At 47.2% G+C, this 25,044-nt stretch overlaps 1 protein-coding gene across 5 annotated transcripts in view; it reads left to right on the plus strand.

Annotated features, from left to right (window-relative positions):
* CCNK (cyclin K) overlaps positions 1–24,703 on the plus strand; it is a 30,060-nt gene extending 5,357 nt beyond the window's left edge. For 3 of the 5 annotated variants that reach the window (XM_055555492.1, XM_055555495.1, XM_055555496.1), the window contains exons 2-11: positions 8,840–9,089; positions 9,766–9,847; positions 11,307–11,438; positions 15,683–15,788; positions 16,286–16,343; positions 17,090–17,259; positions 17,578–17,849; positions 18,478–18,511; positions 21,013–21,084; positions 23,334–24,703. In XM_055555492.1, the coding sequence (XP_055411467.1) occupies positions 8,893–9,089; positions 9,766–9,847; positions 11,307–11,438; positions 15,683–15,788; positions 16,286–16,343; positions 17,090–17,259; positions 17,578–17,849; positions 18,478–18,511; positions 21,013–21,084; positions 23,334–23,959 (1,749 nt within the window). In that variant the 5' untranslated portion in view covers positions 8,840–8,892 and the 3' untranslated portion in view covers positions 23,960–24,703. Of the gene's footprint in view, positions 1–7,640; positions 7,713–8,839; positions 9,090–9,765; positions 9,848–11,306; positions 11,439–15,682; positions 15,789–16,285; positions 16,344–17,089; positions 17,260–17,577; positions 17,850–18,477; positions 18,512–21,012; positions 21,085–23,333 lie in introns of all 5 variants that reach the window. The other 2 variants (XM_055555493.1, XM_055555494.1) reach the window with 2 other exon arrangements.
* Positions 24,704–25,044: the final 341 nt, after the last annotated feature.

Raw genomic sequence — 25,044 nt, forward strand, 5'->3', positions numbered from 1 at the left:
TTCCAAACATGATTTTGCCCCTCCTACCATCTTGTTGAGGCTTCTCCTTTGCCCTTGATGTGGAGTATCTTTTTTTGGTGTGATCCAACATTCTCTTGTCAATGGTTGTTCAGCAGCTAGTTGCAAATTTTGGTGTTCTTGCAGGAGAAGCTGAGCACAGGTCCCTCAGTCCACCATTGAAGTCATACTCCAGAGCTTATTACTAATCTATATTAGGATCTTGAGGATAAGCAAAAAGAGTTTCTGAGTATTTGGAAAAGTAGGCTCATAGCCCCAAACTGGGGGAGCTTCCATTAAAAGAAAGCTAGTGACACAAATCATATTTCCTTTTGTTACAAGTTTACTAGACTGATGGGGGATAATTTCCTAAGGACACTGAACATAATCCCACTTCATGTAATAGATACCAGAGGTAAATGTACACTGAATAAGGTCTGGTTAGGTGGATTTATAGCCATTCAAATTACGAAATCCCAAATGCTGATCAGCAGGTTGATGTCAACTTGAAAAGAGTTCTTTGGAGATAAAGCTGCAGGACACTCTGGTCTTGCTTTCACTCTGGTTAGCACTTTTTTTTTGTTACCAACTTTAAATATATGAGGTATGCTTCTCAAATTAATAAATGTATTCAAAATCTGTAGTAATAGCAAGTTTGTTAGATGACACTTAGATTCAAAGCATTCTTAAAGGCTGAACTTATAAACCGAAATTAACAAGATGTAGATTTGCCAAGAATTACTGAATTCACAAAAATTTAGTTGTGTGTGTGTTTGAGATGAAGACCTGACTTGGGAGAAAAAAAAAAAAAGGTTGTATGATGTAATGTTCCATTTACAGAAGTGAACTATAGAGTTTTCCCCAGATAGGGGAAAGGTGGTGTTTCGCTCTAATGATAAATTGTGTTTCTCCTATTTACTGACTGTGGAATTAGGCAAGTTGCTTCATGTCTCTTTGGCTCCATTTTCTCAGGGATAAATTGTGAGGATAAGAAAGCATAGCTTGCGGGCATGCTGCAACTCGGCAGTCATACAGTGGGCATGTTGGTGAATGTTAGTATATTCACTCATAGTATGCAGATCATATGGGGAATGTTGTTTTCCACGTTGATTGCTAATGTTTAGAGAGGCTCTTGAAATACTAAAAGCCACATTGAGAAAACAGAGCTGTTTCTTTACCCAAAAGAGAAAGGAAAAGAAAAATTGTCTTCACATATTTCAAAGTCAATCAGTAGATAAGGGAAAGGTATTTTCAAGGCCCAGGGGGCTAGGTGGGAGCTACAAAGTTGTTGAAAGGTAGATTTCTTTCATTCATTATTCTGCGCCATTTATGTACCAGATCCCGGGGATGAATAGAACAGATAAAAATCAATATAAGGTTAATGCAAAAGCAATGTAAAAACCAGTTATTGATACCTAGCAATACCATAGGCTGCTTTGTCAACTATTAAGGTCCCAGTGGAAATGGCCAATTGAAGGTGAATGACCAAACGTTACTGTTTAGAGGCAGTCTGTGTACCAGATGAGAAAATTGAGTAGTGACCTTTACAGTTGATTCCAGTTTGTAAGTATCCATAATTCTAAATGTTGAAAATGCATTTAATCTTTTCTCAGTTAAAGTGATACATTTAAAGCACATTCCTGAAAGATGTTGTTAAAATGCCTTAACATGCCGCTTGTTTACGGAGAGAATTTTACTTTGTGGAGCTCATAAAGCTCTCCATCATTTTCACAGTAGTCATGAACTGCTAATGAGAAAATTTAGAACTCTAGAGTCTTGTGAAAAAAAAAAATTGAAGAGTAATAGGGAACAGGGTTCTAGAACCGAGGTTGGAACTGTTTCAGGGGTAACTGATTTAGAGGACTGTCTCTATTCTGTTTACGTGACTTATTTTCGCTGTGTTAACGCCTGTTCATCCTGTCCTGGAGTCTAACAGCACATAGGGTAGATTATTAGCATGGGTTTTGGCGATGACAGCAAGGTAAAATGGGTTTGAATTCTTTTCCATCCCTATTTAATCCCTTCTGGACTGTTCCTGATCCTTTTTTTCCACTCTGTCCCTCTCTTCTCAGCAGAAGTCTTGGCACTTCCCAAAGAGAATGGAGATGCTCTCTTATGATTTATTTTCTCCCCCTTAAATGATTTTTTAAAATATCTTTCTCACACTCTTCTTTCCCTCTGTCTCAGAGAAAAAGCAAGCTCTTTTTTTATTATCCCTAGGCTTTTTATTATCTCTTGGCCCCTTAACTGCGCAGTGGCTTGCTCAGCCTCTTCTAGTGACTCCTCCTGGCTACCGACATCCTTCATTCTCCTCTATGCTGAAGAAGCAATAACCTGTTTTTTAGCCTGTTCATTTTTTATCACCCATACAGTTTTCCTTCTGCCCTACTGCACCTCCAGAAAGTTTCTTCTATTTACACATGTGTATATGTTTGCTTTATTGAGGTAACAATTCAGGTATCATACAAATCACCCATTTAAAAAGGTACAAGTGAGTTGTGCACCCACTACTACACTGAATTTTTAATGTTTCGTAACTAACCACCAGTCCTAGTAACCTTTTCTTTTTTCCTATCCTTTGATTTTTCTTTAGCATTTGTTGCTGTTGGCTAGTGCCTCTTGGAGAAGGCATTGGCACCCCACTCCAGTACTCTTGCCTGGAAAATCCCATGGGCGGAGGAGCCTGGTAGGCTGCAGTCCATGGGGCCGCTAAGAGTCAGACACGACTGAATGACTTCACTTTCCCTTTCCCTTTCATGCATTGGAGAAGGAAATGGCAACCCACTCCAGTGTCCTTGCCTGGAGAATCCCAGGGACGGTGGACTGCCATGTATGGGGTCGCACAGAGTTGGACACGACTGAAGCAACTTAGCAGCAGCAGCAGCAGTGCCTCTTACTTAAAGCTGGTGTTCCCTTGATTTCTTATGTAATTAAGGGTGGAAATTTCCCTACCTTTTGACCATTCCTTCCCTTTCTGTCCTTCCTGCTTCTTAAAGTTCTTCAGAGTTGTGTCCCTGTCTTCACGCTCCATCCTTCTGTCTATGAACATGACGTTACCTGTCACGCCTATATAGGTGAATCCCAAGTAGATGAATCCTTTCTAGAGTTCAGTAGCCCTGTTTATGGGTCTGGTGGTTATTTCTGCATAAGTATCTGGTAATTATAGAACCACATTCTTTCCCTCCTCTATCGAAACCAACTTTTTTTTTCACACTTAAAACATAGTAAATTAACTGAAAGTCAAAGTCGCTCAATTGTGTCCGACTCTTTGCGACCCCATGGACTGTACAGTCCATGGAATTCTCCAGGCCAGAATACTGGAGTGGATAGCCTTTCCCTTCTCCAGGGGATCTTCCCAACCCAGGAATCGAACCAAAGTCTCCTGCATTGCAGGCGGATTCTTTATCAGCTGAGCCACAAGGAAAGCCCAAATTAACTTCACTCTCAGAAAAGGTAATGTTGAAGAGAAAAATGGGGAAGAGAAAGAGTTTTGTTAACTATACTTCAATTTAAAAAACAAAACTCTTTCTCTTCCCCATTTTTCTCTTCAACATTACCTTCTCTGAGAGTAAACTCGAGTCCTCTCTTGCTCTTCTTTGCCTCGTGGCCAATTGTGATGCCTGTCTTTCTCCCAAGGCCATTTGTGGGGCCGGCCTGGTTAGGCACAGCTTCAGCAGCTGTTACAGTCTTCTGACTGGTCTTCCTTCAGCGGGTCTCTAAACTGCCCCTGAGGCATCACTCCCCCCACTTACCATGCTTTATTGTTTTCCTTGACACTGAGACTCCCTGACAGACACTGACATATCCGTTTCTCTTTGTGTCTGCCTAGAATGGAAGCTTCTGGTGGGCTTGAGAGCTTGCCTCTCTTGTTTCCTGTCATGTCATTGAGGCCTGGCTCATAGTAAATGTGCAGAAAACATTTGAATAAACATAGAGACATATTTGAATGAATATGGGGAAAATATTTGAACATGGAGAACTGTTATGTGAATATGTTTTAAAGACTCCCAACTAGTGTACTGTGAATAAATTAGATATGCTGAGATGTCTATCCCCTCAGGCAACTGGCCAGTTTCCCTCTGCTCTACAAGAATGCACGCAAGTGTTTATTACGATTATTAATAATTGAAAACCAGAGACATCTCAAGTGTTCATCCACAGTCAGTTCAGTTCAGTCGCTCAGTTGTGTCCGACTCTTTGCAACCCCATGAATCGCAGCACGCCAGGCCTCCCTGTCCATCACCAACTCCCGGAGTTCACTCCGACTCATGTCCATCGAGTCGGTGATGCCATCCAGCCATCTCATCCTCTGTCGTCCCCTTCTCCTCCTGCCCCCAATCCCTCCCAGCTTCAGGGTCTTTTCCAATGAGTCAACTCTTCACATGAGGTGGCCAGAGTATTGGAGTTTCAGCTTCAACATCAGTCCTTCCAATGAACACCCAGGACTGATCCCCTTTAGGATGGACTGGTTGGATCTCCTTGGAGTCCAGAGGACTCTCAAGAGTCTTCTCCAACACCACAGTTCAAAAGCATCAATTCTTCAGCACTCAGCTTTCTTCACAGTCCAACTCTCACATCCATACATGACCACTGGAAAAACCATAGCCTTGACTAGACAGACCTTTGTTGGCAAAGTAATGTCTCTGCTTTTGAATATGCTGTCTAGGTTGGTCATAACTTTCCTTCCAGGGAGTAAGCATCTTTTAATTTCATGGCTGCAGTCACCATCTGCAGTGATTTTGGAGCCCCCAAAAATAAAGTCTGACACTGTTTCCACCGTTTCCCCATCTGTTTCCATAGAAAACCATTATATTCACAGAATAGAATACTGTGCAGCAGAGCATCTCAGCTTCAGTGCATTTAATCCCTTGTTGTGAGAGATTTCTTCTGTGCATTAGAAAAATGCTTAGCTATATTCATGACCTCTAGCCACTGGATGCCAGCAGCAGCCCCCCAGTTAGGATAGGCCCGCCAAAACATTGCCACATGCACGTGCCAAAACACATGCCCTGGGGGGCGAGCTCACCCCAGGTTGAAACCCCTGCTGTATAATGATGAGAATGCAACAAGGACGAACCCCACACGCATAATATTGAGCAGAAGAAGCCAGTTGTAAGAGAGTGATAGTATCTCATTCCACATCCTTTAAAAACAGGAAAGACTATCGGATGCGAATAGAAGTCAAGACGGTGGTTATCTTTCCGGAGGTGGTGATTAGGAGAGGATTGAGAACTGCTGGGGTTTTGGTAATGTTCTACTTACCGACTGGATGGTGCTACACAAACATGTTCATGTTGTGAAAATTCATAAGCTATACGCTTAAAATGGGTTTACTTTTCTTTTTGTATACTATAATGCTCTTAAGGCTGGCTTCTGAGTCCTTTTGTAACTTTGACTTTTAGGACTCAGGAGCTAGCCTGAAAGAGCTGTTTCCCGTGGCTGTAAACTGGACCAGTGGGAGCAGCAGATAATGGTAGTGGTGGGATTATAACTCAAAGAATAAGATAAGTATTGATGAGCCCATCCTTGTTTAAATAAATGATCAAATAAATAAATGAGGGAGAGAAGGAACAAATCTTTCTTACAAAAGAACTCCAAGTGATATTGAAGGAAGGAAAGAAATAGAAATTACTAGAACACCACAGTAAAAATTGCAGGCAAGATCCTCCGAGGAATGCTAAAATTAATAGCTGATACTTCTGGAGAAACAGGTACTTTGCATACTGCTTTGCATTGCAAAATACCATCCCCCCCCCCCCCCCCCAAGACGTAGCCGTTCATACTGCAGTAGTTTTGGTATAAGTCCGCACACATCCTTCAGCACAACTCCTTCAGGCAGTGGCGCTTAATTCCCTTATTTCCCTTACCCTAGAGTGTGGCCTGGACCTTGGGGCTTACTTTTAAAGAATAGAAGATAGAAAGTGAGAAATAGTGACTTACAGTGAGAAGCTGGCAGACCCCATCATAACAAATGACCACAGTAAAGCAGCAGTAAAGCAAGCCATTCTGCGTCACTGTCTCCTCGCGTGGTGTGATGAGAAGGGCGCTTTATGACACTCTTCCTCAGAACTCCAGTCTATTGATAGGAAAATATCAGACAGACCTAAATCAAGACAGTTATTAGCTTCTAGTACTCTTCAAAACTAGGAGGGTCAAGATAAACAAGGAAAACATGAGAAACATTAGAAGATACTAAGGAAATGTGAGCCCCTGAATGCAATGTAGCATCCTGGATTAGATCCTGGAACGGAAAAGAGGTTTTTGGAAAAATTAAAAATCCAAATCAAGGCTATATAGTGTAGTTAGTAAGTTTCCAAAATAGATTTTTTTTAGGCAAAGCTGGTTTAGGATATACGAAAATTCATCTTTACAACCGTCTTTACAACTATTCTATAAATGTAAAATTATTTTTAAATAAAAAGTTGTTGTTTTTAAGTGAAAGCCTTATAAAAGGTTGTACTCAGAGAAATCTCATTCCCATCCCAGTTCTTTACGTTCTGTTCTCCCGTTCCCTATTGGTAACCAGTTTTTTTATTAGTTTTTTTTTTTTTTTAAAGTAAAGATCTCTATTCTTACTTCCCGTCTTTTCTTACATAGATACATACTAATGTTAGTAACCGTGTATGCTGATCCTGGAAATTTCTCCACACCCATAATTAAAGATCTTCCTCAGTCTGTCATAATAGCTGCGTGGCACGCCATTTGTGTTAATGTACCATATTATTCAGCTAGTGCCCTAATGATGGGCGTTTCATTGTCTACAGTTTTTGCTGTTAGAAACAATACTTTGAATGATCTTGTGCACCTTTGTCTCCTATTTGTGATGATATTGTCTGAGTGGATACTTGGAAGTGGAACTGCTAAATCAAAGAGCAAATGCCACTGCAATTTTGTTACATATTGCCAAATTCCCCTCTGTGAGAGTTGTTGTGTTTTGTACCCCCACCAGCAGCATATGAGATTACTTGCTTTTCTCCAGCCTTGCCAGCAGAATATATTGTCAAACGTTTGGGCTTTTTGCCAATCTGATGGGTGAGAAATGATATCTCAGTACGACATCTGATATATATACCATTTTCTGGGTATATTATAAGATAAAGCAAATATATAAATGGTACAACTGAAGATCAAGTTTTTCAATGCAAAAAAAACATATAGATACACACACGTATATAAATGAGATCAAAGATTAAGAAAAACCCAGCTCTTGATTTTTGCTAAGCATCTGATTTTGAGCTCTTCATATATACTGCGTCAGTCTCCCCTGGCCCCCATCCATTGCCCAGTTCAGTCACACAGAGCGTAAAATTAGTTCAAGAAGATTACTTGTCTCCAGGTAGTACTTCATTCTTCCTGTTGGAGGAAGACCACATTCTCTTTAGAGCTCGCAGGTGCAAGGAGAGCGGTCCGCCCCCTGTCGCTTTTCCGACCAGAAGTAGGGTTTCCAGAAGTTAGGTTTCCAGAGCCTGGCTGCCCGGATGCTATTTTCTTGCTGAACCAGACCAATCTGGTTCTAGCTGCCTCTTTAGAACCTTTTCTCTGCCCTGTATGAAAATTCCTGTTTTCTGATCCAATTTACAAATAATTTACATATTACAATGATCTCTAGGTGAGAATCCTTAGTTATTGTTTTCTTTTCTCAGCTTAGAGGTTTTAGAGAATTTCTTCATTCTGAATGAAAGAGAAGACGATGAGAAAGCAAGAAAAATTTAAAGGTACTTCTCTCACTTGTAGACCACCTCCCTTCACCCTCTCACCCCAGATCACTACACCCATTTGATCTACATTGCTCTGTTCAGTGGCTTGTTCAGATATTAATTCATCCAGTATGGTGGCTTTTCTAAGTGAAAGTACCTAAATTGAATCAAGTAAACTCCAAAATCACTGCAGATGGTGACTGCAGCCATGAAATTAAAAGACGCTTACTCCTTGGAAGAAAAGTTATGACCAACCTAGATAGCATATTGAAAAGCAGAGACATTACTTTGCCAACAAAGGTCTGTCTAGTCAAGGCTATGGTTTTTCCAGTGGTCATGTATGGATGTGAGAATTGGACTGTGAAGAAGGCTGAGCGCTGAAGGATGCTTTTGAACTGTGGTGTTGGAGAAGACTCTTGAAAGTGCCTTGGACTGCAAGGAGATCCAACCTGTCCATCCTAAAGGAGATCAGTCCTGGGATTTCTTTGGAAGGAATGGTGCTAAAGCTGAAACTCCAGTACTTTGGCCACCTCATGCGAAGAGTTGACTCATTGGAAAAGACTCTGATGCTGGGAGGGATTGGGGGCAGGAGGAGAAGGGGACGACAGAGGATGAGATGGCTGGATGGCATCACTGACTCGATGGACGTGAGACTGAGTGAACTCCAGGAGTTGATGGATAGGGAGGCCTGGAGTGCTGCGATTCATGGGGTCACAAAGAGTCAGACACGACTGAGCGACTGAACTGAACTGAAACTAAAAAAGGGAAAATTTGATTGGATGCTAGATGGAAGAAATGGATAATTTTGGAGCATAAGTCTTTGGGGTTAGGACAGACCTAGTTTCTACTGAAGAACAGAATGTAGACCAGCATGAGGGAGCTAGGTCTAATGAAGAAAGGCAGAAAGAAATGAGACAAATGCTCTTCCTTTTAAGCTGTGAAATATGGGATTTATCATACTACAGGTCACTTAAGTGTTAAATTGTGTTTGGAGATGAGCCTGGTCTTCTAAATGCTGATGAGTAGTGTGTCTTCTATTGGAAATTTTATCAAGTACAAATCTATGATTGTAGATTGTTTATAATAATGGAGATTGTTTAATGTGAGGTATCCCTTTCCAACATTACTTCTTCTCTTTTTCTCAGGATTCTAACATTTTTCCGAAAGTGTTTTGGAAAGACCAAGTCTACTTCAATAAATGAAGGAGAATAAAGAAAATTCAAGCCCTTCAGTAACCTCAGCAAACCTGGACCACACAAAACCATGTTGGTACTGGGATAAAAAAGACTTGGCTCATACACCCTCACAGCTAGAAGGACTTGATCCGGCCACTGAGGCCCGGTACCGCCGAGAAGGGGCACGGTTCATCTTTGATGTGGGCACACGTTTGGGACTGTATCCTGTTTCTGGAATCTACAATAGATGGGCTCCCCACCACCACCACCAAGAATTAAATTAGGCATTATAGATGAAAGAGTAACATCCCTGAGTAAAACAGCTTTTAAATATCTTTCTTATTTAAATGCTACTTCAGATTTGCCTGGCTCCTTAGGGGGTTTCTGTTTCCTTTTTGCCACTTAAATGTGTAGAGCCACTGAGCTTGTGGCCACTGGTCTGGAAAGTAGCACCCACCCACTGATCGCAGATGAAGTGTATCTAAGGATAGTGAAGCCCTGCCTTCTGAAAGCTTCCCAGGCAGCTCAGTGGTAAAGAATCCACTTGCCAGTGCAGAAGATGCAGGTCCAGTCCCTGGGCTGGGAAGGTCCCTGGAGGAGGGCATGGCAACCCACTCCAGTGTTCTTGCCTGGAAAATCCCATGGACAGAAGCCTCGAAGGCTGCCGTCCATGGGGTCGTAGAGCGTCAGACACAACTGAGCACACAGCACGCACACTGTTAAAGCACAGCCTCAGTTCTCACCAGAGTCCTGACACCTTGAGACGCCCATTCACCTGCTTTGTCACTGATAATATTTGCTTTCCCACTTCTCTTGTTGTTGCTGTTTACTTTTATTGTTTTTCTGCATTTAATGAAGATATAACTCTTGGCCAAAGTCCTTAACCAGAACAACAGACACTATGACACCCTGGCAACTGGAATAATTTATTTTCATCGCTTCTATATGTTCCATTCCTTCAAGCAATTTCCAAGATATGTAAGTATTTTAATTATATTGCAATTCTTTATCATGTGTTATTATTTCTGCATAGTTCAGTGGACAGATTGTAGCCTCTCTTTTTATTATATTTTCCAGGAAGTATTCTTTTTTGTATGGTACATACTAGATATAAACAAAATCAAGTTCAGACTTTGTTTTTTCCCAATTAACTGTATTAAAATATTTTTTGACTTTTTTACTTAGGTCGATATGAGCCATAATCGTGTAGTACTTAGTGTACTTACTTACTTCCTTGTTACTTTTCCCAAGATAAGATTGGCCTTATGGTGGAGACCCAGCAAAGGCCAGATGGCCTAGGAGTTCTTTGTTCTATGTTAGTGAGTCTTCAGTTACTTTTTAAACCTGCCCTGTGGAGGTTCCACCTCCAGTAGTTTCCGGTCCAGGACAGCTGATCTGATGAATACGAAGCACCCGTAGGGAGCGAGGCCGTGGGAGAGGCACCGGAGGCTAGCACTCCAGGGGAGGGGTTCACTGCATCCTGGAGAAATCGGGGGAAATGCCAGGAAGGAGGGGCCAGCCCTGAGTTAAGCCTTGGCGGTGAGTGGGACCTTGCTGTGCTGAGATAGATAGAGCAGTTGTCCACCAGAAACCATCCTGAGCCAAGCTCTGGGGGAGGCGTGCAGCCAGCCAGGAGGCCCGTGGGCAGGAAGGGCATGGTGGGACTCTGGGTGGGAAAGTAGTCCGAGCTAGACTGTTGTGGGCCTTGAATTCCAAACCGGGGAACTGTGACTTTAGTAGGTCAGCTGACACAATGGGAGAGTTTTATGAAGAAGACTGAATTAGACATAACAGGAAGTTAGTCTGCTGAGGCTTCTTCCTTTTGCTGAGATTTACTCAGTTTTGCACGCATCTCTTCCTCACTAGTTTGTGACACTCCCAGAGGAGAGACCATGTCAGGATCCGCTTTGTACTCCAGCACGGTACCTGACTGCTGTGTAACGTGTGGTCAGGATTCTGTGAATGGAGGGGCACGTAGAAGAGCAAGCAGGCAAAGGAAAGCTGGAGACAGAGCAGTGAGAAGGTCACCGTGATGGAGGAGCGGGGCCTGGAGTCAGGCAGCAGGAGGAAGGAAGGAGAGCGCGGGCCGTGGTACGGGGTGAACGCTCTCTAGCAAGGCTACTGGGCAGGGAGGCAGTGTCTCTAAGAGCACAGCATGAAAAGAAAGTTTGTTTCTATGACTTCTTCCGTCTACATGATTTACATGGCATTTTATTCAGAAAACTGTATTTAAAATAATTTGTGAAGCCAAATTGGAGGTCGCAGGGTGGAATGTTTGTATGTGGACTTTGCTTCAAGCTTTTAGAGTGCCCTAGTGTTTGTGAATGAGAAGAGCAAGGCAGGAAGGGAGGCGCCCCGGTTGTTGAGAAGGCCCCAAATCTTTCTGTTTCTGGGTGAGCCTTGATAGTGAGATCAAGAGCTTTTGTCTTCCTTTTAGGTAACAGGAGCTTGTTGTCTCTTTCTGGCTGGGAAAGTAGAAGAAACACCAAAAAAATGTAAAGATATCATCAAAACAGCACGGAGTTTATTAAATGATGTACAGTTTGGCCAGTTTGGAGATGACCCAAAGGTAAGAATCATAACTTCCTGTGCTCAGGTCTTGATTCCTCAGGGCAGCATTGTGGAAGAGTTCCTTGTGTTGACAATGGCTGTGGCCCCAGTGTCTGCCAGTCCCTGGAATCCCTAAGAGGCCCTTGTACAGAGGACGCTGTTCCTTGCGTCTGTGAGTAAGCAGCGGGGATAACGTGCCCCACACTTAGGTGGCAGCCGCTGATGTGCTTTGTGGGCTTCGGAGCCTTCAGGAGCAGCAGCACGCAGAAGTGGTAGGAGCAGAGTTCTCGTGGCCGTTAGCGCTCTCAGGCCCAGAAGCAGTTTGGCTTCTGAGGTTCATCTCTAGCCGGCTTCTGGGCAGAAGAGACTACAGGTGCTGTATGTACACATGCTGCGTGTCTTCTGCTTCCCAAGAATGGTGGAAGATACGGACATTTGCAGACAACCAGATTAACAGACTCCATCTTGTCCCTTCCCCACAACACCTGCTACTGTTAGGATATGGTGGCAAAATAATTGTACACATTCTTCTATTGTTTTCTAAAAAGACCATTTTCAGTGATTGGTAGTAGCTTTCCTTCTTCCCTGTTCTTGTCAGGATCTCCCATTATGGTCCTTATAGCACTGATGAGAGTTATCCTTTATGACATTTATCACAGCTCATAATTACGTAGATTTTTTTAACCAGGTCATCACACAAAGAGTATTCCTTTTCTCAGTTGTAGTCTGTAAGAGCTCAGACCCTGTCTATTCTGCCTGGTGCCTGTGTTCTCTCCTGGCTGGACAGAGTAGATACTTGTTGGACAACAGCAGATACTTGTTGACTAAATGACAGACTGAGATTGTGGGGAGAAACTGAGATTCACAGAAATGAGAGCTGACCCAGACACAGATGTTCAGCGCACCCACGGCCCCGTTTCTCCTAGTCAGCTGGTGTTGCTTCCCATGGCAGTCACCCTCCCTGCACCCCACAGAATCTGTGTGTATGTGTATAAAACACGTGTCTGTTAGTTTTCCTTCTCACTTCAAGGAGGTGACAGAGGCCAGAATGCTTTTGCACATTCTGTTTTTGCGCTAAGTGGTGGTCTTTTGAGTAAGTATTGTCAGTGTGGGTAACCCTGTCCCTTGAACTTATTTATAAATCCGTTCACCTGTTTATAAAAATGTGAACCTATGAGAAATTCATATCTAATAACGGTCAAAAATGTATTTTTATGAAAGTAATGTAGCATCAGATATTTCTGACGCCATAGGTTTTTGATTTTCATGGAGCACAGAGACTTTTGTAGGAACGGATTGTGCTTTAGTCAGGTCTGGTCACGGGCAGAAGGACCCTGTGGCTCACGAGCCATGGTTACTTGGGGGGAGTCGCAAAGATCTGGACGCTGCAGCTGCTGGTGTGTGTCGTCCAAGGCGCCTTTGGAGGAGTCCTCTTCTACTTTCGACCTTAACCCCCTGTACCAGCACATCAGGAACCTGAGACCCTGACCAGGCACAGCGAGGCAGACGTTCTGCGGCTCAGTGCCCTGCTGCTGCTGCTGCTAAGTCGCTCCAGTCGAGTCCGACTCTATGCGACCCCATAGATGGAAGCCCACTAGGCTCCGCCATCCCTGGGATTCTCCAGGCAAGAACACTGGAGTGGGTTGCCATTTCCTTCTCCAGTGTGTGAAAAGTGAAAGTGAAGTCGCTCAGTCGTGTCCGACTCTTAGCGACCCCACAGACTGCAGCCTACCAGGCTCCTCCATCCATGGGATTTTCCAGGCAAGAGTACTGGAGTGGGGTGCCAGTGCCTTCTCCGGGCTCAGTGCCCAGAAGCCAGCAAGTGGGGAGTGGCCATGCTCATCAAGCTTTTGAGGCAGGCCAGCTTGACCCACGGGGTGGAGGGGCTTTGTAGCCCACACTGCTTTCTCACATACAGTCTCCCTACGCCTGACTGGGTGTCAGGGCCGAAGGAAAGAACCTGGGTCTGGGAGCGGTGAGGACACTGACAGGCGCTGTCTCGATGGAGAAGAGAGGAGGGCGGATTGGAGGGAGGCCACGTGAGCACATAAGGAAAACAGGGTCCTGAATCGTGTCCTAATAAACTTGGCCCCAACTGTGTGATTTCTCCCTGTTTCGTTAATATCTCATGTACTCGACAAACACTTGTTCCAGGCTCTGTGTTAATCTCTAGACATAGGTAGCAGTAGGGCTTCCCTCATAGCTCCATCAGTAAAGAATCTGCCTGCAGTGCAGGAGACCTGGGTTCGATCCCTGGGTCAGGAAGATCTCCTGGAGAAGGAAAGGGCAACCCACTCCATATCCTTGCCTGGAAAATCCCATGGACAGAGTAGCCTGGTAGGCTTCAATCGATGGGGTCACAAAGAGTTGGTCACGAACTGGGAAACCAACACTCACAGGTAGCAAAACAGGCATGGCCTTTGCTCGCATGGATTTTACAGTCGAGCGGTGGGACAGATTTTATAATCAAATATTCAGATAGCCAGTGATCTGCTTATGAGTTGTGATAAATGGTGTGAAAGGTTATTAAAAGGTGTGGTGAGGGCTTTCCATCTGGGAACCCAGGCAGGTGCTCCAGACAAGTAGTGTGGGGCCGAGGGAAAGCTCCCCGAGGGATGATGTTGGCACCCAGACCTGTAATTATCCCTTTAATTGAGTATCTGAAACACAAAGGGAGGCCAGGCCTTGATACTGTGCTGCATGGGCTGCAGTCTGGACACTTGTTAAAGAGTGTTTCCAAATTTAGAGGACACTGACGCTTCTGGGAAACAGGTGGGGGCAAAAATGCGAGGGGTTGGGGTGGAGGAGACCGTGATGGTGGCATCTTTTTTTTTTCATACTGTATGAAAGTGTTAAGACTTGAAAAAACTTTCCTGAGAGAACACTTGGGAAACTTGGGTGGAAGCACATTCGCCCTGCCTGCCCTGCCATCTGGAATAACTGTCTTGATAGAATCCTCTGCATCCTGTGAACTGACACCATACTTGAACCTAAAACCAGTTATCTACATGGCTTCTCTTCCCAGAGTTAACAGATTTATGTAACTGTTAACAATGAGATTGTCAGTCTCTCGAAAATCCTCTTCTTCAGCTCAAACAAGTGATTCTAACTGTTCTTGCCACACAGAGCATATTGATAGTATTTTACAATTGAAATACTATGTGAAATTGTCTTAATAAAAGTGCTCAGTCAGGCTGTACAGCGGTTGAATTCAAGAAGTTCTTGTTTATTAACTAGTTAGGAAGTATAATCAAAAGAGATCCCATTTACAATAACAGCAGTAAAATAATATATCTAGGAATAAACCTTAAAAGAAATTTATGGAAACCATGTTGGGGCTGGGAGACTTTAGAACTATGAAAGGACTAGAAAGAAGATTTTCATAAACAAATTTTTGATAGGAAGATAGTGTAATTAAAAGGTCCATTCTATAAATCAGTGAGTTCCCAATCAGAACATAGTGGCCTTCATTTTTTCTAGAACAGTACCAAATAAAATGATATTAAAATGCAGGTGTTAGGGGGAACATGCAAAAACAAGAAATGTTTTTTAAAAGAGAAGTAATAATTGAACTGTCCCTTCCAGATGTTTAATCTCTTTGGTCCTGGTACAGAAATAGACAAACAGATCAGTGAATAAAAAAAAAGATTGTATGTGAGCACACGTGTGTGTGTATAGGTAGCTTAGGATGTAGTTTGATAAAAGAGAAAATGATGCTTTATTCTATAAATGACATTGGGGAAGCCTGCTTCAGGAAGGTGAAAGATTAAAACACAGTAATGATGTGCCTCGTTCACACACACACACTTTTAACTGGTACAATTCACTGTCCAGGTATCCATGAAGCTGCCACTGTTATAATCTTTCTTGCTTAAAATGTTCAGTGTAAATGCCTGAAAGATTGCATTTTTTAATGGAAGTTTGGAAGGAAACCAAGTTTTATTAATGTATCTATAAAGTAAAGATCTGTTTTGTAAAGGGGGCTCATGTGTATTGAAAGTAATAACATTTCTGAGAATGTTTGTTTCCAATAGTTTTAAAAATTAACTCTGATTGTTTTGTTTTCCTACTTGTAGTTCTTTTGAGAATTATATCATCTCCTGAGCATGTTAAAGGCCTGAGTGGGAGAGAAGAGAAAGGGAATGAAAAATAGTTTATAAAATAGAACTTGGGAGAGAGAATAAAAGGAAAGCTCACTTTTTTAATGCTATTTCAGACCTGTGATTGAAATGACTACCCCAGCGTTTGTTATTTCATTTTTAGGAAGAAGTAATGGTTCTGGAGAGAATCTTACTGCAGACCATAAAGTTCGATTTACAGGTAGAACACCCGTACCAGTTCCTGCTCAAGTATGCGAAACAGCTCAAAGGTGAGGGGGAAAACGTTATGAGGAGAACCTCTTCATTCTGAAATCATCTGTATAATAATTTGATGACACTCAAGATTACACTTTTCAAGAGAGAAAAGCAGAAAGTTCAGTGTGTGAAGTACCCAGGCCATAGCTTGCCAGACAATTCATATTATAGCTGCTAATGCTGTTTCCTTTTATGTATAAACAGACTCTGTCATCCAGTTGCCAAGTGATATGAGGCAGGAAAATGAGTCAGAATTTTTTAAATAGCCTAATAAAATCAGCCTCAAAGCCAGGTTTCCCGTAAATGGTGGTTTGGTGTGGGTCGTGCAGAAGGAGCACAGAGGCAGGCCCTGGGCCTGCTCATCTGGCCTTGGCTCCCCGGCAGCAGCTCTTTGCTGCGTGTTAGGACCGCTGCTGAGCACGTGGTAGGCTTTAAATAAGTACTCGTTGCCTCTTGTTTATTGTTTTTTCTTTCTGTTGCTGCTAATTTGCCTTCTCTTTCCCATCTCTAGGTGACAAAAACAAAATTCAAAAATTGGTTCAAATGGCATGGACATTCGTCAATGACAGGTACACGTGTTCACATGGGTTTAATCACGGTGTTTTCAAACAGGCAGGGACTTCATGTGTCATCTAACCCGAACCCCTTATTTTGTAGTGGGGAGACTGACTTGCCCCAGCCTTAGGGCCCAGTATACAGCAGAGCTGGGGTTAAATCCAGGTCATCTGCTTCCCAGCAGAGGGGTAACCTGTTACGTCATGGTGGTACAGGATGCTGAAGCCTTACCACCGGCTTGAAACAGAAGTCCAACACAATATACCAGAGAATTTTGACAAGTAAATACTTAAATCCATTTGATTTTGGAAAAGTTGCAGAGTATGTATCTGCAGTTTTATACTTTTTGTGATGGTTCTAGAGCCTTGATGTTCTTGTAGCCCAGACATCTAATGAGGTATTGTATGGGGAACAAAATGCCCGTGAGTAGCGTTGCCTCACGTGAGGAGAAGCATCAGCACCAGGATTCCAGCCACTTAAGAACTTAAATTCACCCGTATTTCATGGCACAGCAGTTTCTGAATGTGCTGGAATTCTTCTGCCTCTTTAAGGAACAGACAGATTAGTAGCTATAGTTAAGTAACTCATTTCAGTACATTTAGAAGGCTAAAAACTTGCTAATTAATATACTGTGTTTGATCATGTATAGGGGTATATAAGCAAACAGACATATGGATACAGCATCTAATCTCCATGCATGTGGTTAGTCGTAAGTGTTTGATCATGCAAGTCAAGCCACCTCTTTTTCTTGTTGAGCTAGTCTCTGCACGACCTTGTCACTACAGTGGGAGCCAGAGATCATAGCAGTGGCGGTGATGTATCTTGCGGGGCGTTTGTGCAAGTTTGAAATACAGGAATGGACCTCCAAACCCATGTACAGGAGATGGTGGGAGCAGTTCGTGCAAGACGTCCCTGTGGATGTTTTGGAAGGTACGGGGCTTGCTGAGTTTTCTGCAGGCTGATCATTCTTCCCTGGGAGCCTTGAGTCCCGAGAATGGATTTTCCCCAGTAGGTACATGCAAACGATTCTTTAATTAAATTCTCTAACATAGAGTGTTCATTCTGTCCGAGCACATTGTTTTGGTGAACTGAAAATGCACACCAGTGCTGCGCACACCAGAGATGGGTGATTAATTAATGCAGATACGACCTGGCATAATGGTCCTTGTAGGGGCATCACAGCTGCAAGGGACGGGGGGATCTCAGAACGTCACCTTGTGAGGAACGCAGTTGTTGCCTCTCGTTTAGACATCTGCCACCAAATCCTGGATCTGTACTCCCAAGGGAAACAACAGATGCCTCATCACACCCCCCACCAGCTGCAGCAGCCCCCGTCTCTCCAGCCCACACCGCAAGCGCCACCCGTGCCACCGTCACAGCCGCCTGCAGGCCCCGAGCCGCCCCAGCCCCCGCAGAAGGACTCGCAGCAGCCGGCCCAGCAGCCGCCGCCGCCGCCGGCCCAGCCACCCAAGAAAGCATCCCCGCAGCCTAGTCCCCCCCGCCAGGCGAAGCGAGCCGTGGTGAGTGCACGGGCTCAGCACCGGGCGGCCGGCTCCCCACAGCAGCCCCACCCCCGCCCCCGACACACCACACTGCGCGTGGTCCCCTCGCTGAGGGGCTGCCTGGACTGCAGCTTCACCGCCTGCATGTCTGTGGGCAGCTGGACCGCTGGTGTGCTGGGAGGGGAGGCCTCTGGGAGCCACGGCAGCTCTGTCCTCCAGCCACTGCTCTTGCTGTGCCGGGGCCCCAGAACCTGCCAGGGGTCATTTGCGCGTCCGCACACGGCTGGGGTAGGTATCTTCCCGGTCTGTCAGTGACGTGGGGTATTTAAAGGTCCCTCCCCACGGTAGGGGAAGCCCTGCGGGACAGTGGCAAGGCAGCAGCCCCCGCTCACCACGGTGCCCACAGCTCGAGGAGGGCTCAGGGCTCGCTGCACAAGAAAGCTAGTCCTGTCCGATTTGAAAGGGAAAGAGGAGGAAGGCAGAAATCTGTCAGGTGCCTTGGTTTGCTCTGCAGGTTCAAGGCAAGGTTAAATTTTGTCTGAGGCCGTGTTCTGGCTGTGATTCTTCAGTGCCTGAATAATTGGTTTTTCTGATGATTACTTTTCAGAGTCTTGGTTAACCACTGTGTATTTTTTTTTTGTAACAGGTTGTTTCTCCCAAAGAAGAGAACAAAGCAGCAGGTAATTTGCTGTTCTTGTGTTTCCTGTTTTAGTTTTATGTGTTGTTTATCAAAACTTTATATTCTTAATCAAAAAATCGTTTCCTTTCAGATTTAGATTGACCTTAAAATTTAACTTTGGAGCCCATCCAAAACTGTACCCTACGTGCATTGTCCTCTCTGTGTTCCCTGACTCTGTGTTTTTGGGTTGTACTCTAACAGAAAGTGTCAGTACAAAGAAAAATGCTGCTGCTGCTGCTGCTAAGTCGCTTCAGTCACGTCCGACTCTGTGCGACCCCATAGACAGCAGCCCACCAGGCTCCCCCGACCCTGGGATGCTCCAGGCAAGAACACTGGAGTGGGTTGCCATTTCCTTCTCCAATGCATGAAAGTGAAACGTGAAAGTGCAGTCGCTCAGTCGTGTCCTACTCTTAGCGACCCCATGGACTGCAACCCACCAGGCTCCTCCGTCCGTGGGATTTTCCAGGCGAGAGGACTGGAGTGGAAAACACTAGCGGCAGTGAAAACGTGCTCGGCAACATGCGGCCGTTCCTTGGTGTCAGCAGCAGGGGGCAGCCTCCGCGACCTGCCTTGGATACCAGACTCCCAGATACTTGAGCTGCATGGTCTGCCCTCCCTGTCTGCAGGTGCAAGGGGCCGACTGTATCAAAATGGGCATGTAGGCGAACTGCTGCAGCAGCATTTATTTCTGAAGGTTGGTTAAGCCCACCGCAGTCAGCAGAGTAAAGGCCCCCGGCCGAGCAGCGAGCAGCAGCGTGCAGGTAGAAAGGACGGGAGCCACGAGCCAGGGTGCTGCCTGCTGCTTACGGGGCCAGGCGTCTTTGCAGCACCTATTTGCCCCATATTTGTGGAGCCCAGAATTGGTTCACTTATTTCTGTGCTGGAAACCACAGGGTGAGGGAAGCCCGGACGGTCACAGAGAAGACTAGAGGCGCTTTGCCTCCGACTCAGCCGGCCGGGTGGTGCTGACCCCTGTGCAGGCACAGACCGGGCATATTTCTGATTCTCTGTTTTCTCTGTTGCTTGGTTCCAGGGTAGGAACCCCGGGAATTACTTATTGAACTGTTTGAGATCTTCACATTACAGTAAAGCTACATTTTTCTCAGGATCTTTGGGGAAATGATGAGTTCAGTACAGGGGAGATCTTTTTTTTTTTAACTCCAGATGGGTAAGCAGCAAGTGTGAGACACAGAAGAGGGAGGGGGCTGTGCTCTGTTTCACGTGGGTGCACGATCCGCTGAGCCGGTGCCACCCTGTGAGAGGCAGAGACAAGCCCGATGGGCCTCGGAGGAGGACTGACGTCAGTCAGCTGGGGCTGACAGGGTGGAGTTTTTAGGTAGATGAAAAGTGATCAGTGGAATTGAGAATTTGGGAGAAAACAAGAGAAAGGAGTTTTACTGCACTGTGGGTTAAAGGGGAATAGCTTTGGCTAGAACTGAAGATGGGATGGAAGCAGTGACCGTGCCCACCTAGTGGAGGGTGGGTGCTGCAGAAGCTGGGGCACCACTGGAGATGTGTGAGCAGGAGATGGCACGGTCTGAGCTCGTTCAGTTCAGAAAGTTTCTTGGCAGTACTCACGGCACGGAGACTGGGGAATGGGGTCGGGGGGATCTCTCGGGAAGAGGGCAAAGAGGGGCCGTCCCTGGACCTTGAATTCAGCCTGTGTCTGAGACGGAGGAAGCCAGGAATGTTGAGCAACTCCAGAGCAGAGCAGTGTACAAGCTACAATAGAGCAAGTTTGAGGAAGAAAGAACCAAAAATACATACGAGAAGATAGAGTGCTCTTTTGGTTGTATGCATACTCTCTCTCCTCGTGACCGGAAGATACTGGACGCAGTGCAGCCTGTCTTGGCCACTTAGCCAAGTGGTCACTGGGGGTGCCAGTTCGATGCAGCCACCCCACCCCAAAGGGTGGGCCGTGTGCTCTGCCCCAAGTGGTCCCGACTGCTTTGCTGTTAGGTCTGCTCGCATCCAGCCTCCAGTTAATGTGCTGATAATTGGGAGTAAATATTTGTGAGAAAATAAACTCGGATGTGCCTGAGCAAGAATTAAACAGCGGCAGTTGCTCCTGTGCACACTCGGGGCCTTTCTTTGTGTTCTCTGTGTTAGGGTGGACCCCGATGGATACCACTTGGCACCTGAGATTCACTCCACTTCTCTCAGGTCATTGGAGGGCTTGTCTTAGGTGGTCAGGAGGAAACCGGACAGATTCGGAAAACGGGCTGGCCATTTTTGTTTTGGGGGGGAGGTGGTGAGAGGTGTGGGGCGTTGGGGGGGGCACAGTCGGGGGAACTGGGGGATGTATTTGTTCGATTTCCTTTTTGTTCTTTTAAAAGGATGGTTTAGCCAGTCTGTCCTTAGCTTCCCTTAAAGCCTTCATATCTGCCTTTTCCCAAAAAAAATTCCTTAACGGTACATTCTTCTCTTCCTTCTCTCTCTCTCTCTGTGACATGTTTATTCTACATGAAGAATAGTTTTTTAAAATATATTTTTTCTTTTTAGAACCACCACCACCTAAAATCCCCAAAATCGAGCCCACTCACCCTCCGTTGCCTCCAGCCCATCCACCTCCAGGTGAGTGCTGCTGGTCTCTGGGAAGACCAGTTTTTCTCTCTGCCTTTTTGAAGGACAGATTTTAGAAGTCCTGGGGAAAATTTCTAGAAGAATTTCAGAAATTTAAAAAGACATTAATGACATGGGTGTGGATACTCTCTCAGTGTTGTCCAACTTTTTGCGACTATGGACAGTAGCCTGCCAAGCTCCCCCGTCCATGGAATTCTTCAGGCAGGAATACTGGAGTGGGTTGCCATTTCTTCCTCCAGGGGATCTTCCCCACCCAGGGGATTGATCCAGGGTCTCCTGCACTGCAGGCAGATTTTACTGTTTGTGCCACCAGGGAAGCCCCTGGAACACAAAGGGGGTCCAGGCGGGTGGGAGTTGGGGAGGGTGCAGACTGACCGCGAGAGATGTGTTCTGATGACCCACAGGGTCTCCCAGTCATCTGCACCCTCTCCAACTCCCAGTCCCCCTCCCCTAACCTCATTCTCCCACTCTATCTACCCTGACTCCACACCATCCAGCCCCTTACCCCCTTTCCCCCCTCTGGATATATTTTTCTTGTTTCACATTTCTGAGTTCACGTGAGGACTCTGCAGCCAGATACACTTTCCACAGTGGAAACAACTTCCCCTCTGAAAAATTCACAGATTTATACCAAGGGCAGTCCCAGTCCTCAGGCCTGAAAAATACTGGAAGTCTTCTCTCCTGTCTCGTTCTTGAGGGTCTATTCCCTGGAGCCCCCCAGCAGACCCCAAGCTAAACTCTTTAGAGGGCCCCCAGCGGGGAGACATCCGAGATGGAGCTCCTGTCATGAATGGTGCTGGTGGTGAGGATGTGGGCGGGGGTGGTGTGGGTGCATCCGGGAAGTGGGGTAAGGGGCGTGATGCAGGGGGCTGGACCGGAAGGGGCTCGGGTGAGTCTGCACTCCAGCTTGAGCATCCCAGAGAAGTAATCCATGGCTATGTCCACTGACCTGAAATCTCCCTCTGCCCGTCAGAGGTGTCATTTTTCTGGCCTACATGTGACTCCAAGAAGCTGCATAAGGTCTACATCCAGGGCTTCTGCCCCCTCCACGTCCGTGCCCGTCGTCCCCCTCTTGCCCCCCTTCCTCCTCCTAAAGCTGCAGCCTGCTGGCAGTGGTGGCAGTGGCCCCTGCCACCGCCTCGCCGCCCATCCCTCCTGCCCCAGCCCTGCTGCAGTGGCCCCATTGGCCCCTCTGCGACCGGCACCCAGGCAGGCCACAGCTCCTCTCAGAAAATTGTTTTTACAGCCAGATAAGTGAGGATGTTGTGAATTCTAAGCATATCTGAATATTCTCTGATCTCTTGTATCCAGAGATGGTGAACTACCCAGGAGAAATGAATTTAGAATTAGTTTTAGGAAAACAACAGCCCTGCCAAGTTAGGAACATTGACCCAGTCTGGGCAGGAGCGCAGTAGACCTCAGGCTCCGGGCTCTGGCGCCTGCTTTCTGTTGGCAGCGTCTCTTCTCAGTACACTTTGAAGAGGAAGCAGTTGTACGTGGAGTCACCTGGAGAAGAAAGAATGAGAAGTGTTGCACAGGCACCCAGTCAACTAGGACGCCTCTGCGACATCACTAGAGAGGGAGGCGGGAAGTTGTAAAGAGCTTCCCCTCTTTACCTGTGGCATCATTTTGGAAGGCGAAGCATTTCGCTAGAGAAGGCGGAAATGGGTGTGTGGGAGGTGCTCCAGAGACCTCTGAGCCTCTGGGGGCCCGGGGACCTGGGACAGGGCACCGGTCAGACCTGCCGCGGGGCGGAGGGGGGTGGTCAGAGACTGGCCCATGTGTTGTTGACACCAGGTCACCAGCATGACCATCTCTCAGCAGACAGTGGTGTGGTCTGGCCCCGGCCTGGGCTCGCCTTTCTCTGGGGGCAGAGATGGGCAGAAAGAAGGGGCCCGCACGTGTTTGTGCTAGATGGGGGGCTGGAGTGGAAGGGGCTTCCTGCACAGGGACGCCCGTGTCTCCTGCGCTCGGGACCAAGGGAAGCAAGGTGGGGAGCCTGTGTGGCGGAAAACGAGCCAACAGCCTCAGGACGCGAGCGCGGGCCATGCTGTCCGGCCACAGAGGCTGCTTGCTGCTCCTTGGGAAGGTGGCCCACGGCACTGCGACAGGGCCCGGAGCCCCAGGGGTGATTGGGCTGCGCCTGGAGCCCGGAGGGGGCGTTGTCCCCCGCCTCCACATGCCGCCCTGCTTGGGAGGCAGCGGCCTGGGCCGGCCAGTGACCCGTCTCCCCTCCGCAGACCGGAAGCCACCCCTCGCAGCCGCTTTGGGTGAGGCCGAGCCTCCAGGCCCCGTGGAAGCCAGCGACCTCCCCAAGGTCCAGATCCCTCCTCCGGCCCACCCGGCGCCCGTGCACCAGCCGCCGCCGCTGCCACACCGGCCGCCACCGCCGCCGCCCTCCAGCTACATAACGGGGATGTCCACCAGCAGCTCCTACATGTCCGGGGAGGGCTACCAGAGCCTGCAGTCCATGATGAAGACCGAGGGCCCCTCCTACGGGGCACTGCCCCCCGCCTACGGCCCGCCGGCCCACCTGCCCTACCACCCCCACGTCTACCCACCCAACCCGCCCCCGCCGCCCGTGCCCCCACCCCCCGCCTCCTTCCCGCCACCTGCCATCCCTCCCCCAACTCCTGGCTACCCTCCGCCCCCGCCCACCTACAACCCCAACTTCCCGCCCCCACCCCCTCGCCTGCCCCCCACCCACGCGGTCCCGCCACACCCGCCCCCGGGCCTGGGCCTGCCACCAGCCAGCTACCCGCCCCCCGCGGTGCCCCCGGGGGGACAGCCCCCGGTGCCCCCGCCCATCCCCCCACCTGGCATGCCTCCTGTCGGGGGACTGGGGCGGGCAGCCTGGATGAGATAACCTTTGACGCCTCTCTTTTCCTTTGTTGTTTTTTTAAAAGTTTTTCTAATCGACTTGAAAAGTAGTTTAAGTGGGTAAGCAGCAGGGTACCTTGAATAATCTCAACAGTTGCAGTATGGGAAGAAGTGGACGGGACCCTGGAGATGAAATCAGGGTGCTCCTGTGCACCTGGAGAGTGGGCATAGCAGCCCGCGGGGGGGCCCAGGCCGCCGGCTGTGACCCCACCGCCTCTCTGGTCTCAGTGCATCCTCGGGCCCTGCAACAGGTTACTTCACACTGGTGAGACCATTCACCAGCCATGTTGGTCCAACACGCAGCTTCAGCGAGGAGTGCGTTTCCTTCTAGAAACCAGTGCCTATTTTCCCTGGAAACGCAGTTTTCCGTAGTCCAGCTCCCTCTGAAGTCAAGCTCCCATCATTGCTGTCACTCACGGTGTTCTCGCCCGTGGCTCCCAGGCCAGGTGAACGGCTGTTTGATTTAGAGAAACCCACACCCTTTGTGTTCAAGTTACTCTGAAGGGGTTGCCTTGATTGGATGGCTCTATTCTTTTTCCTCCAGGGAGAAAGGGAGAGATGTTCTTGGAAGTAATGTATGTTTACATCAATTTGCAAATTCCTATACATAGAGATATATTTTTTAAGTGTGAATGTAACAACATACTGTGAATTCCATCTTGGTTACAAATGAGACTCCTTCATGAGACTCCTTCAGTCAGTTACCCAATAAAATCAGTTCTGAAATGGCCCCTTTGGTTTGTTACGGGCAGAAGGGGGGGCTCCTGGGGTTTGCAGCCCAGAAGCAGGTCTTCTTCCGGGGGTACAGGAGCAGGCATGGAGGAATGGCCCCCAGGAGATGGCCCAGGAGGGCCTTCAGGGGCCCGCCCCCCACATCAGGCACCGGGCTTTCTCTGGAGGAAGTAGTTGAATGTGATGCTGGTTTGGGATGGTCCATCTCCCTCCATAGGCAGGTCCCTGGGTCAGACCTGGGTTTAAATTGGAAACCCTTTCCCCTGCTGGTCTGTGACTGGAGGCCCTGGAGCAGCAGGCGTCAGCCCCACCATCCGCCCCGAGGGGCCCCATCGCCAG

Source organism: Bubalus kerabau, chromosome 19 (assembly GCF_029407905.1).
Source record: "Bubalus kerabau isolate K-KA32 ecotype Philippines breed swamp buffalo chromosome 19, PCC_UOA_SB_1v2, whole genome shotgun sequence".
In the NCBI taxonomy this organism is placed as follows: domain Eukaryota; kingdom Metazoa; phylum Chordata; class Mammalia; order Artiodactyla; family Bovidae; genus Bubalus; species Bubalus kerabau.